The sequence below is a fragment of the Bubalus kerabau genome, chromosome 4 (genome assembly GCF_029407905.1).
Source record: "Bubalus kerabau isolate K-KA32 ecotype Philippines breed swamp buffalo chromosome 4, PCC_UOA_SB_1v2, whole genome shotgun sequence".
Lineage (NCBI taxonomy): Eukaryota > Metazoa > Chordata > Mammalia > Artiodactyla > Bovidae > Bubalus > Bubalus kerabau.
Window position 1 is genome coordinate 115,108,326 of NC_073627.1, and position 14,425 is coordinate 115,122,750.

The 14,425-nt window shown below is 38.3% G+C and overlaps 1 protein-coding gene across 3 annotated transcripts in view; it reads left to right on the forward strand.

Annotated features, from left to right (window-relative positions):
• The window catches only part of GDA (guanine deaminase), a 248,433-nt gene that overhangs the window by 218,124 nt on the left and 15,884 nt on the right, over positions 1-14,425 (forward strand). For all 3 annotated transcript variants that reach the window (XM_055578307.1, XM_055578306.1, XM_055578308.1), the window contains exons 6-10: positions 1,007-1,034; positions 2,084-2,191; positions 5,242-5,349; positions 6,609-6,706; positions 9,717-9,784. In XM_055578307.1, the coding sequence (XP_055434282.1) occupies positions 1,007-1,034; positions 2,084-2,191; positions 5,242-5,349; positions 6,609-6,706; positions 9,717-9,784 (410 nt within the window). The remainder of the gene's footprint in view (positions 1-1,006; positions 1,035-2,083; positions 2,192-5,241; positions 5,350-6,608; positions 6,707-9,716; positions 9,785-14,425) is intronic.

Here is a 14,425-nt window from a genome sequence, read left to right on the forward strand (position 1 = left end):
AAGGAAGCACACATTTTCCCCTTAGCATTTGGCCATATGCTCAACTTTTCTAGGAATCCGTGTTTGTGGGAATGTGCTGTGTGCTAAGTTGCTTCAGTTGTGTCCAACTCTTTGCGACCCTATGGACTATAGCCCTCTAGGCTCCTCTGTCCATGGGATTCCCCAGGCAAGAGTACTAGAGTGGATTGCCATTTCCTTCTCCAGGGGATCCTCCCAATCTAGGGATCGAACCCAGGTCTCCTATATCTCCTGTGCTGGCAGGCAGGTTCTTTACCACTAGCGCCATCTGGGAGGCCCTGTTTGTGGGAATAGTGAATCCTAATTCACATTTTATTACTAAACAAAGTAACACCAGAAGGCAGGAGGCTATAATTCATAAATATTTCCAGCCAAGGCAGAAATAGTCATTTCATAGGCCATGTAGATACCATCAGCCCCGCTGATATAATTGGTAAGATCACCACCCCTGTCACTACCTGCTTCACGACCATGTCTGGCCTAGTCCTTCTGCTTTACTCCAACATCCATGCCCAGCAGGACCTGGCCTTTGAAAATAAAGGATGCTACTGGATTGTGTGGGCAAGCAGCTTCTACTTTAGGGAAACTGAAAGTGCAGAGCCCGTGGCTTCTAGACACCTCCAGGTACATAGGACCCCACGACTCGAATGTCCATGGAACATAAACATATGGCGATGTTCCCTGAAACAGAGCTTAATGTATCTGAATGCCTTGAGAGCTGCAGGAATACGTGTGAACAGCCCAGCTGATGGTAGATGATAAAATTGTATTTCCCTGTGATTTTGTACTCCATCTCCTGGACTACACATGAGAGAACAAAGTAATTACTACTTGTTAATCCTTAATTAGTGGTGGTGAAACATATTCAGCATTAGAAATGTTTATATTAAAATTAGGGCAAATGTAAGGATCATGTTTTTATCCTTTTAAAAAATTTATTTGAGAAATGCCTAAATTTTCTAATGTTACATTTGTTGTTTTCTTTCAGATTTGTGTCAGAAATGCTCCAGAGGAATGTAAGTAAACTTGGTCCTAGCTCACTTTTGGATTGTCTTTGTGTTGACTAGAGGATTTGTTGGTTTTGGTAGAGGTTAGTCTGTATGGTTAGTTTATTTTATGCACACAAAAGTATTTTCCTAAAACCTTAAATTGTTTTCATGGGGAACCCATCAACTCAGCTTAGTAAGGTCAGGCTTTTTTTTTTACTTTTTTCAGTGGTCTTCCCTCCCTCTCCTCTGAGACCTTCTAATTTCATAGGATGGGTCTCTGGGAAGTGGGAGAGGGCTTCATTGATGTAGACAGGTTGGTGGCCACTAGATGTTGTGGTGTGGATTGTTAGCTATATCACCATTGGCTCTGGCCTCTTGTACCCCCGATCGGGTCTGAAACACAAGTGGTGTCCAGCCGAGATGCCCCCGCCAGACTGCCTTGGTCCATAGATGTTTGGCATGTCATGTAAAGGGCCCAGCCAGGCACCCCCTTCACAGCGCCCTGATGTTGTGAGCCTGTGGAGGCAGCGCTGGCTTCTGTCCCAGCCCCCCAGCAGGCTGGTCTCTGGCTCTACTGGGCAATCTCTTAGATGGCAAACCAGACTCTTCCCTCACCATTTTTTAAGGTCTGATTGGAAACCATAGGATACCTCAGTATTTCATTCAGTCTAATCCTGGGAGACCTAGATGCAACTTAATGGATCCTTAGCCTCACCACTGCCCTAAGATGTAGAAAGGGGAACAGACCACCACCCCATTTTCAGTTTCCCCAGCACTCTCCTTTGAAACGTCTCCTCTGCCTCCTGATTCTCTTCATAAAAGCCACTCAGTCTGAACTTTCATGTGTCTTGCATTTGAGATGGGGTCTTCTTCCATTGAACTTGGTGGTCCAGAAATACCCTTCCTTGTCTTCAACCATGAGCCATTTCCATGAAACCCATCCACTACTCTTGGAATGAAGGACTATTCCCAGAGATGAAGATATAAAATCATGTTGTGGTATGAAATGCATTTTGGGGTGTGCTACACATTCAGATATCATAGTTTCTTTACCAAGTGTTTTTGCTGATTTCCAGTATTCTCGAGTGCAGCCCATAGTGACACCACGTTTTCCCCTTTCCTGCTCTGAGACTTTGTTGTGTGAACTCGGAAACCTCGCGAAGGCCTGTGATTTGCACATTCAGGTGGGCATTTTTCTCCGGTTCGTGCTATGTCTAGATTTCTCTGTACTCTGAATTCCGGCAGTACTTTCATAATCTCCAAGTCTTCTACTGTGGAAGAGGTAGGTTTCCCCTCTTTCCTCTTTTAGTTCTTTTGACTGGCAATTAGCATGACATAAGACAGATTCACAAGAGAAAACAAAATTTATTACATGCGCACAGGAAATCCACATAAGTATCAGGATTCCAAAGACAGTAAGGCAAGGTGAGATAGATAGATAGAACTATATATATATATATATATATAGTTCTAGACTAAGAAGAAAGTAGGGGTCTCAGGCTTCAAGCAGAAATAAGGCACTGAAAATAAGAAGTTACTATTTGGTAAGCAAATATGTGCGGAACCATTTTGAGCAAGTGGACTTTGCTAGGTTCCCCCTGTCTACATACCTAGTACCTTACTATAGTTATCTCTGATAATAGCTCTTTCCTGGGACCGGCTTCCTATCTTAAGTAGGTGGTAAGGAGGAAGTTCAAAGCTTCTTCTGAGTCTTTTGGGCCTTGATTAGTTTTTAGCTCAAAATAATCTACATCCAGAGTGGCACACTTTGGGGGCAGCCTGCCCTTAGCCTCATAAGATCTCCTCAAGATATAGCAACATAGGATGTAAGGTTCCTTAGAGACATTACCTAAATCTAGCTTGCTATCTATCTAAGAAACCTGAAGGTTCCTTTTGCCCTAAGTCATCTCCAATCTGGCTGCCAGAGATGAGGACATCTTAAGTAATCAGGCAGGATTAATGACAAACTGGTTACCTGCTCTCCATAGGATACATCTAATGCGTTTCTTTCCTGCTTCTCTTTTGATACTTTCTCAGTGTTCTAATCCTTCCTTTTTGGAGGAACCATCTATTATTTGAAAAGCAGAAAGAACCTAATTTCCACCTTACAAAAATGGATTTAAAAGCCCTTTTGTTCCAAGCTTCTTAATTTAAAGTCAGGAACAAAAAAAAGTATATCTTACTTTGTCATTAAGTGGTTGCAATTTAGGAATAAAACACTTTCTAAAGCTTCCAGCTGGGTTAAAATTGGGAGTTGGGAGCTTTCCTCCTCCAATCAAGCTACATTACATACTGCACTAAAATTTTTCCTCTTAAGAGTTGACTATCCAAAAACAAAGGGCATGTCAGGGAAAGGCAACACATTGATCCTTTATCATTTCATAGGATGGAGGATTATTAAGATTTATCTTGTTAGGGTTCATTAACTATTTTTGTCTTTCCCCATTTCTTTTTTTTGGTGGTCTGTGATATTTGAAATTTTTTATTCAATCCCACACAATTGTAGGGAAGGAAAAAATTATCCTTTACATTTTTAGGGCCGCTGGCTGGGCCTGAAAACTAAACTGACATAGATGGATTAACAGGAGAAAAGCATACAAACTTACATAAGTTTTATATGGTACAAGAGCCTCATTAGGAAACACAATGAAACATAGCTGAGTGTTTTTATGTTAGGTATGGTGACAAGTGTACAGTCCTGGAGGAGCAGGATGGGTTAAGGAGTATGAAGCAAGCATAGTAAACGGGGAAAACTTAGCAAGGCCTGGTTCTTCTTGGTTTCCTTTGTCTTCAGAGATAAGGGTACTCCTTTCCTTTAGGTATAGGGTGGGAACCTCTCATACAAGAGTTTTATGGCCTGTTTCAGGAACAAAGGGGTGAAGGTAAGATCAGAGTGAACCATCCTACTTTTACCATTTTCTCAAATTTCTTCGGCTTAAAATATTCAGTATTCCAAGGTGTCATATTTTGGGTTAGTGTGTCCTGAACCCTGTAAACACACAGAAGAATCAAGTATTTACTTGCTGGAGGTGTATATACATGTATATGTGCGTATTTACTCAAATTTATCAAAATGACACAAACCATCTGGTTTTCCTTTCCTCTCTTCCAACGTCCATGCCCATTTCTCAGTGGTCTGGATTTCCTCAAGGCAGGGAGAGAGCTCATTCTTCAGATGGAACATTCTGTTTTCAGTCCATTGTTATTTTTTATTTATTTGGCTATTCATACTCTACCTCTGGGAGGAAGGGAAGTGGCATTGCCATTTCTGGAAGTAGTATTGAGTTATTTCTTATAACATATACTATACTCATCACTGGTTGGTCAGAAGTGATTTTTGTTTTAGGTGAGGGGTCGGTATGGTGACACCTCGTGTCTCAAAAACACTTTATACCATCTCAGGTTTTGTGGTTTCCTGGAGAAAGGACAGTGTTAGGGCCAGGACTTGCTTGTTTTGCTTGTATGTGCATTCTTATACGCTCTTTCTTGATGATGTCAGGACTGTTTGTCTCTTATTTTCAAGCTATTTCCTGAAGAAGAACTCATTCTGGAAGCTGACAAAGGGGACAGAATGGGAGCAGGGTCCCAGAGCCCAAACCCTGCTTCATTCTGTATGGCAACTCGATTATACCTTTTAAATATTGAATATCTATGAATTTTTATAAGAAAACACATTAAAAGCTAAAAGAATTTAGAAAATCACTCATCTTGCCCAACACTTTTATTTGCAAGATGAGAAAATGGAGGTGGAAAGAAAACAACTGACTTACCCTAAGACACATATGTAGGGTCAGAACCCGGGCTAAAATTCAACTTTTTAATTCATATTTCAGCTTTTTTATAGTAAACCATGCTCTATCATTTTGATGGCCAATGAACTCTTTTCTTAAATGGCCAACACCAGAAAAGGCAGGTAACTTATGAATAGCTAGGCTCCTGACTCTCTTCAATTAGTATTTTTTATTTTTACTTATTCTTGCTATAGTTTGAAATTTGAAAAGACTGTTAGAAAACATTACATGGGTTAGGGTGAGAATAGTACATGTTCATATAGGTATATATGCATAGTTTCATTGTCATATATATACTAAGAATTGTTTTAAATAAAATACATGAACCATCCGTTATTTTATATAGGAAGGTAGACACCATCCACATCATTTGGGGGTAGGAAGTATAATTTCTAATGGTATTTTACATTAAGAAACTGAAAATGTTATTTCTTTTCTTGTAGAGCCATATAAGTGAAACTCGTGATGAAGTTAAAGCTGTGAAAAACTTATACCCTGGTTATAAAAACTACACAGATGTATATGATAAAAACAATCTTCTGACAAATAAGGTAAATTGCACATCATGATACAATCTATATGAAGTAGGGCGTATTTATCTAGATTTTAAAATCTCAGTAGAATCTTCAGAATCCTGTAACATGCATTTCCAAATAAAAGTACACAGTGCGCGTGTGCCTGTGTGCACACAATTAAAAATGGGCCTGGCATTTCATCCCTAATGAATAAATTATTACATTTATTGCTAAATAAATCTAAAAACTTCTTTGAGGGTGGGAATGTCATTTGGTCCAAGGACATTTTTGTCAGTATCCATTAGAATGTGAATGTGTTTCTCTTTGAGTTAGCAAATGTATTTCTGAAGATCCATTCTGTAAGGAACATGAGTAGGGATGTTAATTACATATGAAAGTTAAAAAATGGCTATCAGTAGGGAATTGTTTAGATTATAGAACGTAGGTAATTAGAATTTTATCCAGCATTCACAAAGAATGAGGTATACAAACTTACAAGGAAGAGTGTTTGTAGAAATATTGTTTGATGTATGTTTGTACATGTGTGGGTATATGCTCACTTAGCAAACACTGCCTGGAAGACAGACGCTGCATGTTAAAAGTGATCCTTCCTGAGGAAGAAAACAGAGGACTTTTGACATTTTTAAACACTCTAAGACTGCTTTTTTAAAGAAATGAGTATGTATTATATTTATAATTAAACAATTTTAAGTTAATTAAAATTAATATGAGTGAGGAGAGATCTCATTACAGCAATATATCCCCTGGCCCTGGCCTTGGCCTTTAACGAAATGTATGAACTGCATGGAAAGTTTAATTATTATGGCAAATGAATTCTTAGGGAGTATGTGAACAGACATCTGAATATGATTGGTTTCAAAGGTTAATATTCTGCATAGATCTTGTTTATGCTACATCGTAATTTTCACCCTACTCTACATCTATTTCCATATGATTAATAAATTAGCCTTCAATTTGCATGTTAATTTTATTTGCACAGAGGTTGGAAAGATTTTATTTTAATGATAATTCTGTGGTCATTGAACCATGCTCCCCAAAGAAGAAAGCTATTTAAATACAGGTTTTATACTGACAGAAAAAGAATTTTGCAAGAGTAAAATCTTATTCAGGAAAACCCACAAATATTATCAGGATTAAACATTAAAAGAAGTCTCACATGTGTGCAGTGCCTGCCTTCTTGAATCAATTTTACCAGCTAAATACCTGGTTGTGAGTGAGGACTAACTTTAGCACTTTGAAGTGGTAGACTCCACCTGGAATGCTCTTCTCTCCAGACAGTGATGGCACATGGCTGCTACCTTTCTGAAGAAGAACTGGATGTATTCAGGGAACGAGGAGCATCCATCTCGCATTGTCCCAATTCTAACTTATCGTAAGTAGGCAATTATGGATTGGTAGATTATGAACGTTTGGATTGCAGAGCAGCAGCCAGATATCTTTTGTTTTCTGTCACTCCTCCAGTATCTCTCTTCTGTAGTTATGTTCGATTGGGATGTGAACTAGATAGAACGATGCCTGTCTGTACTACACTAAGGAGACTGAGAGCGCTTAAAAAGAGGCGATTTTTTACAGAGTATACATTTGAGGAGCACCATATCTCTTAAAATTTCTGAGTTTGCACGAAACAGAACAATAGGAAACAGAATTCAAAACCAATAGCACTGAGAATTTAGAGCTAAGGATGGAAAGAGTGCATATGCCAACCAGGTATTCTAGAGAGAGGATACTGACCTCCCATTACTTTGTGTTGTACAAACTACCAGAAATGGTGCAGTGCTACCAGAAGCTGTCACCCTTTGGTAGATGTCATGCTGCTGTACCTGACGAGATGCATTTAGGAGGGACCCTGTCCTACTGTTAATTCCCCAGGATGGAGAACACTTTATTTACAACTTTTTTTAACCTTTTGAAAAGTTATAGATGCATAAGGGAATCAGATGAAAGTTGCCTGTATCTTCACGGAAGAAACCCCACAGACATGAAAATGCTGCATCTAATTTTTGGGAATTCATGGATCCCATAATGCCAACCCATGAATGCTAGGCTAAGAGTTCCTGTTCCAGGATTTCATATAGAAAGGATCTCTCATTTCTGGTGTTAGTTGACCCAGAACAGAGCGAGAGGCAGGTTGCGGTGGATCATTAATATATTCATTCAATAAATTTCTTAGTTTCTGTTAGATTTTCATTTTTTTGAGGATTACTTTATATCCTTCCTCATTTTGAGTTCTTGCAGAAGCAGAACATGGCATAAGGATTTATGCGCAAGTAATTTATTTGGAAGGTGATCTCAAAGCACCTTTAGTGGGGAGAGACAGAGAAGGAAAGGAAGTCAGTAAAGAGCACACTACCAAGCAGGTTATCACCAGAGGCTCCTGGAATTTAATCCTCCTGGAATACTCAGGGAACCAATGTACACCTCAAGGACACCCTGCCCAAGAGGTGGGGGAGCTGAAATAGTTATACCCAAACTTACCAGTTATTGGTGGAGGGCTGCTGGGTCAGGGTGAAGGGGCATGGAATCTCTGCAATTTCAGACCTTCCCCAAAGGAGAGCAGAGCAGGCTGCAGCTTTGTGAGAGAGCCTCCAGGCAGAAAGGAGATGGTTCTGGCTGTCAGAAATCTGGGGACTCTGTGAGTAAAAAAGTTCTAGTCAGAGGCAGTATAGGAAATGCACGTCAGCCATGGCAATATATTTCTGGAGTGTTTTGAGAGGTTCCAGAGGCTTTTCGTTTTCAGACATAAAGTGATCATACCTAACAGAGAATCTTGCCTATGTACATCTTACTGACCATAATTATGGTCTGGTGACCAGTTAGAGGAGGGGTTTAACATCCTATGAGTTTAGTTACGCAACACCTAAATGAAAACATGACTCAGCTTTGCAAACTGAGGTTTGAAGTTAAATTTTCCTTTATGGCTAATGTTTTGGTTTGAATGGTCACTGCTATTCTTTCTCCAACAACTTTGAGAGATTTCTTGCACGTGCACTGGGCTTTGAAAATGATAGTTACATACATTTTCAAGCAAACCACTTTGACCTTTGCATCTTCACAGACTTCTGAGGATCGCTTTAGTTTTTGTCTCTTTAGAAAGGCGGCACATCTATTGAGCTCAGGGTCACAATGTTTGAAATCTGTCCTAGTTGCTGCTGTCCTCAGAAGCAGCATTTGATCCATCAAGCCCTGACTTATGGCCTGCATCCCCTCTTCCAGTTTTATCCCTCTTTCTTTGCCCTTGCAAATCGCTAGTTATTCAAGGCAACAAATGATTCCAGGAGGAGAGGAAAGGCAATGCTTTATAATTTCTACTTCCTAGCATAGAAGGATGGGCTGCTTGAAAAAAAAATTTTTTTTACAAGTTGCTAACACCATATTGTATAATTCAATTTTTTTAAGAGAGTAGAACTTGTAGGTTCTCAACAACAAAAAAAGGTAAATATACATGAGGTGATAGATTTTTCAATGGGGAGAAATCCTCTCCCAGTGTATACATATATCAAATCATCATGTTGTATACTTTAAATATCCTATAATTTTGTCATTTATATCTTAACACATTATTGACCAATTGACATTATTGAACAATCACATTGTTACGGGATTTTTGCAGAAACTAATGCTTGTGGCTGGTGATTTGTTATATAAGTGAATTTTGAAATATCTCTAATCAATAACATTGAGGTAACAAAAGATGCATTAATACGTCTCTGGTCAATAAGTTGTTTGTAAAGCTGAACCAGTCCATTCTGAAGGAGATCAGCCCTGGGATTTCTTTGGAAGGAATGATGCTAAAGCTGAAACTCCAGTACTTTGGCCACCTCATGTGAAGAGTTGACCCATTGGAAAAGACTCTGATGCTGGGAGGGATTGGGGGCAGGAGGAGAAGGGGACGACAGAGGATGAGATGACTGGATGGCATCACAGACTTGATGGACGTGAGTCTGAGTGAACTCCGGGAGTTGGTGATGGACAGGGAGGCCTGGCGTGCTGCGATTCATGGGGTCACAAAGAGTCGGACACAAATGAGCAACTGAACTGAACTGAACTGAAAGCTGAAAAATATATATAAATTCGGTAAAACCATTGAACTAATTGCAAGATTTAAATTCTTATTTATTTTTCCTTACACATAATCCCCTGCTCTCCTTTCTAATTCTTGCTGTTTTGTGCTCTTCTAATAGGAATCTCTGCTCAAGGTTTTTGATCCTTTTTCGCTCCAGGACTCAGATGGTCAGATGTGACTAATGTGTTTGTGTCAGCATTAGAGCTGAGACAATGGGAATCACAATTTTCAGTGACATCCCCATTGTTACTGTTAGCGTCCTTCTCTTGTTGGACCCATGTGGGGGTCTCCTTGTTCTGACCGTCTCCTCTCTCTGCAGGCTCAGCAGCGGCCTGCTCAATGTGCCAGAGGTCCTGAAACATGGAGTGAAGATAGGGCTGGGTACAGGTTAGTAGCTTCCCATTAAGAGCCATGGCAAAGTGGTTGATAAAGTGCACAACTTTCTACTGTGACTAATTTTCAAGTAACAGTTGTATGATTTAAAAAACTTAGTTTTATTTTCTGGCAGTCACATCTTATGCTAATAAAATAGTGAAGTTGGAAACAGTAAGAAAATATATGCAAAGGGAAAAGTTTTGGTGGCATTAACCTCTTGAAAGCCATTATCCATATTTATATTCAGACACAGGGCTATAAAGGATAAGCCCTTCTCAAGTGCTTTAGAGATTCTTTTTAAAAAGTCCTTGTTCTTTTTTTCCTTTTTGTTTTGTCCTTCTTGCTAAATTTCGATGGCTTGGGTTTTTATGTTTTTAGTCTTCAGTAACTGTGTCATCACAAATACTGTCTCAAAAGAAAATTATTCGACCTTGTGAATAGTGAGCACAAATTCAGTCTATGCCATAATGGAGAACTCTGAGGTATATTAAAAAACGTGCTTTGCTTTTAAGAAGTTTTTAACAAAATGAGATTCTGATTCCCACAGGCAGTCTGATGTTTGCTAGGCTGAAGGACAGTCTAGGTGGCTGATGAATTAGTGATGTCTCCTTTTTCTCATAGTACATTTGGATTGCTTTTCCTGAGTATGTGTAGTGCTGCTCACTTTGGAAGGGAGTCAGGCCCAAATGTCTAGGCATCTGCTATGACCTTTATTTTATCAATGGGTATGAATGAACTAAAAAAATTTTTTTAAATGGCTTTGGGGCACAAGGTCTTATTTTTCATTCTTGATTCATTTGTTTTACTGATTTGTAAGAGCACCAGGATGTTTGCAAATTGAAAATAATGCTTTTCATCATTTTTTGCAACAACTCAAGTCTCAGTTTATACCAAACAATATTGGTAAGACTACAGTAATAAAATATTCATTTATGATTTTATTTTATTTTATTTTATTTTAATTTTATTTTATTTTTAAACTTTACATAATTGTATTAGTTTTGCCAAATATCAAAATGAATCCGCCACAGGTATATATGTGTTCCCCATCCTGAACCCTCCTCCCTCCTCCCTCCCCATTCCATCCCTCTGGGTCGTCCCAGTGCACCAGCCCCAAGCATCCAGTATCGTGCATCAAACCTGGACTGGCAACTCGTTTCATACATGATATTTTACATGTTTCAATGCCATTCTCCCAAATCTTCCCACCCTCTCCCTCTCTCACAGAGTCCATAAGACTGTTCTATACATCAGTGTCTCTTTTGCTGTCTTGTACACAGGGTTATTGTTATCATTTATAATTTTAAAGAGGTGTGCTACATTAGAGGTTTTCCTCAGTTTTACATGAATCAAAGCAATTGAGGTTTTTTTAAAATTTGAATTTAAGCCTTGAATCACTGAGATTGTGTAATACTTGGATATAGTTTCAGGTATTAAGGTAGGAAACCAGTTGTTTTTACTCTGACAGAAAACCTTTAATGGATAAGAAAAAAAGTGGTCAAGAGTTTTTGTCAATGAAAAATTTAGTAGAAATGCAAAACTCAGATGTTGCTTTCAGATTTTCAAGGAATTTGGTCTCCACAACTTTAATTCCTCACATGACTTCCAGTTCTTGAGTTTGGGTTGCATAGTAATGATCTAAAATGATTATGTAGAGCTCTGTCACTTAGCCGTAAGACCTTGAGCAAAATACCTTAATTTTCTAAAGATTCATGTCCTAATTTCCATAACAAGAACAATAATAATTATAACAATATCTATGCTACATGCTTGTTTTGAGGCTTAAATGAAAAAAATACATGTGATGTGGTTAGCAGATACCTGGCAAGTTGCACTAGTCAATAAAGATTGGCTTAAAAGGGAATGAATAACATTGGTTTCCTGATTAAAGGTTTGATTTAATATGATATATTCTCATATATTAACTTGGAAGATGCTGTTGCATTTTACATAGCCATCCTATATACAACTATTTCCTAAACATGACCTTTATGCATAAACTTGTTCTTTTCCTTTGAACTTTAAAAGACTGTTTAACTTTTTTTTTTCTTTTTTTTTAAAAGACTGTTTAACTTATATTGTGCCAAGAGTGTAGGTCTAAGAGTGGATCATTCACTCTATCACAAATAGAGGCAGATCTGAACTTTCTCATTTCTTAATTATTAAATATGAGAAACGTACATGACACTTCACAAAACCATTACAAAACAAGAGAAAATGGTATCAAAAATAATAAGAGGATGAACATATCTCCCATGTTTTTAGGATCTAGAATAAGAGTTCAGAATATTGCTATCATCCTTAGAGGACAAGAAGACATGGCCCCATGAAAAGACCTTGAGTTTTGATGGAAAAGGAAAATTTGAAAATGGAAGAAGAAAACTGAAAAAGAAAAAATAATCATGTAAATCGCTATACACTACTGGAGGGAGACTACATGGTACAACCACTTTATAAGAAACTGCCAAATAGTTCTCTAAAGTTGAAAATACATCTAAATATGACTCAGTAATTTCATTTTGGGTATTTACCCTAGAGAAATAAACACATATAGTTATACAAGAATATTTATAATAGCTTTATTAATAATAGCCCCAAACTGGAAATAAAGTTTAAAAACCTTCTAAAGGAGGACAGATAAGCAGATGCAGCATATTCAAACAAAGAAACACCATTCAGCATTCTTTTTTAAAAAAAGAACAAATCATTGATATATACAAAACAAAAATATTTTGTTAAAAATACTGGAGAGGGTGTGGTGAGAAGGGAACCCTCATACACTTGGTGGGAAGGTAACTTGGTGCAGTTACAGGGAAAAGAGTATGGAGGTTCCTCAGAAAACTAAAAAGAGTTGCCATATGATCCAGCAATCCCACTCCAGTGCATATATCCACACAAAACTATAATACAAAAAGACACATGCACCTGTATGTTCATAGCAGCACTATTTACCATAGTCAAGACTGGAAGCAACCTAAATGTTGACAGATAAATGGGTAAAAACAATGTGGTAATACATACGATGGCATACTACTCAGCCATTAAAGAAGACTGAAGCAATGCCACTGAAGCACTATGGATGGACCTAGAAACTATCAAACCCAGTGAAGAAGTCAGAAAGAGGACAAATACCACATGGTATCCCTCATATGTAGAATCTAAAACATGACACAAATGAACCTATCTACAAAACAGAAACAGACTCAGAGACATAGAAAGTAGACTTGGAGTTGCCGAGGGAGAGGAGTGGACTGGGAGTTTGGGGTTAGCAGATGCAAACTATTACATTTGGAATGGATAAACAGCAGGGTCCTACTGCATAGCACAGGGAACTATATTCAATATCCTGTGATAAACCATAATAGAAAAGAATATGAAAAAAGAATGCATTACTTTCCCATACAGCAGAAATTAACACAATACTATTCATCAACTCTACTTCAATAAATTAAAACATTTTTGTTTAAAAATCATTTCATTAAGTGAAAAAAGCCAAGCACAAAAGAGCACACACTCTATGGTCCCATATGTATGAAGTCCAGGGACAACAGACTGTCCAGGTTAGCAGCAACAGAGCTAACCTACATTGACAGAAATCAGAAAATGGGTGCCAAGCAAAAGCAGGTAGACATTCATATTTGCCATGTGCACTTTATTCTGTCCAAAGTGGCTGATATATTTTTCTAACTAGTTTTCTTGTTAAGAGGTGTGGCCCTTCCTTTCCCACTGACTTCACTCTGTAGGATGGTCTCTGGGTCCAACCACATCTTTACAAATGGCACAGTTTCGTTCCTTTTTTGTGGCTGGGTGGTGTCCCTTTGTGTATATGCACGACATTTTCTTTGCCCATTCGTCTGTTGATGAATGTTTAGGTTGCCTCCGTGTCCTGGCTATTGTAAACAGCAATGCAGTGAGCACGGGAGTGTGCTCTGTGGTGACTGAAATGGGAAGGAAATCCAAACAAGAGAGGGATATATGTATACATAAAGCTGATTCACTTTACCATACAGTAAAAACTAACACAGCATTGTAGAGCAGTTATACTCCAATAAAAAGTGATTAAAAATAAAACATCAATTAAAAAAAGTGGTTGCCAAGATCTGGGGTAGGGGTGGGGAGGGGAACTACTGAAAAGGGCCATGAGGGACCTTGCTGGGGTGAGGGAAATGTTTAATATCTTGTTTTTTGAAAGGTACTTAAATGGCTATATATAGTTATTAACATTCATCAAACTGAACACAAGTTCTGAGCATTTTATGATACCTTAATTATCCCTCAGTTAAAAAAAAAAACAAACAAACCACATAGCTAGCCATGAGAAGCAGAATTATTGTTGTGGAAAATTAAATCAGTGATGTGGAGAATGAAGTTGACCAAAGACCAAAGAGGGTGTTTGAGAACAATCTACGTGGAAGATAAAGAGAGCATGGCACCAGCAAACAGGATTTTCCTGACTAAGGATCCAGAACTAATGGAACAGAAGCAACAACCATCAGAGGTCTGAAGAGCAAATCTTTTCTGGGCTTACTGAATATCATAATGAAAGAACTTACCCTCTTCTGGTCTAAACCATAACTGAACCAATTGTGGCAAAATATTTGAATTATAAAGAAAAAGAAAAGAAAGTTCTAAAATGCTGAGGGCAGGGGGAAA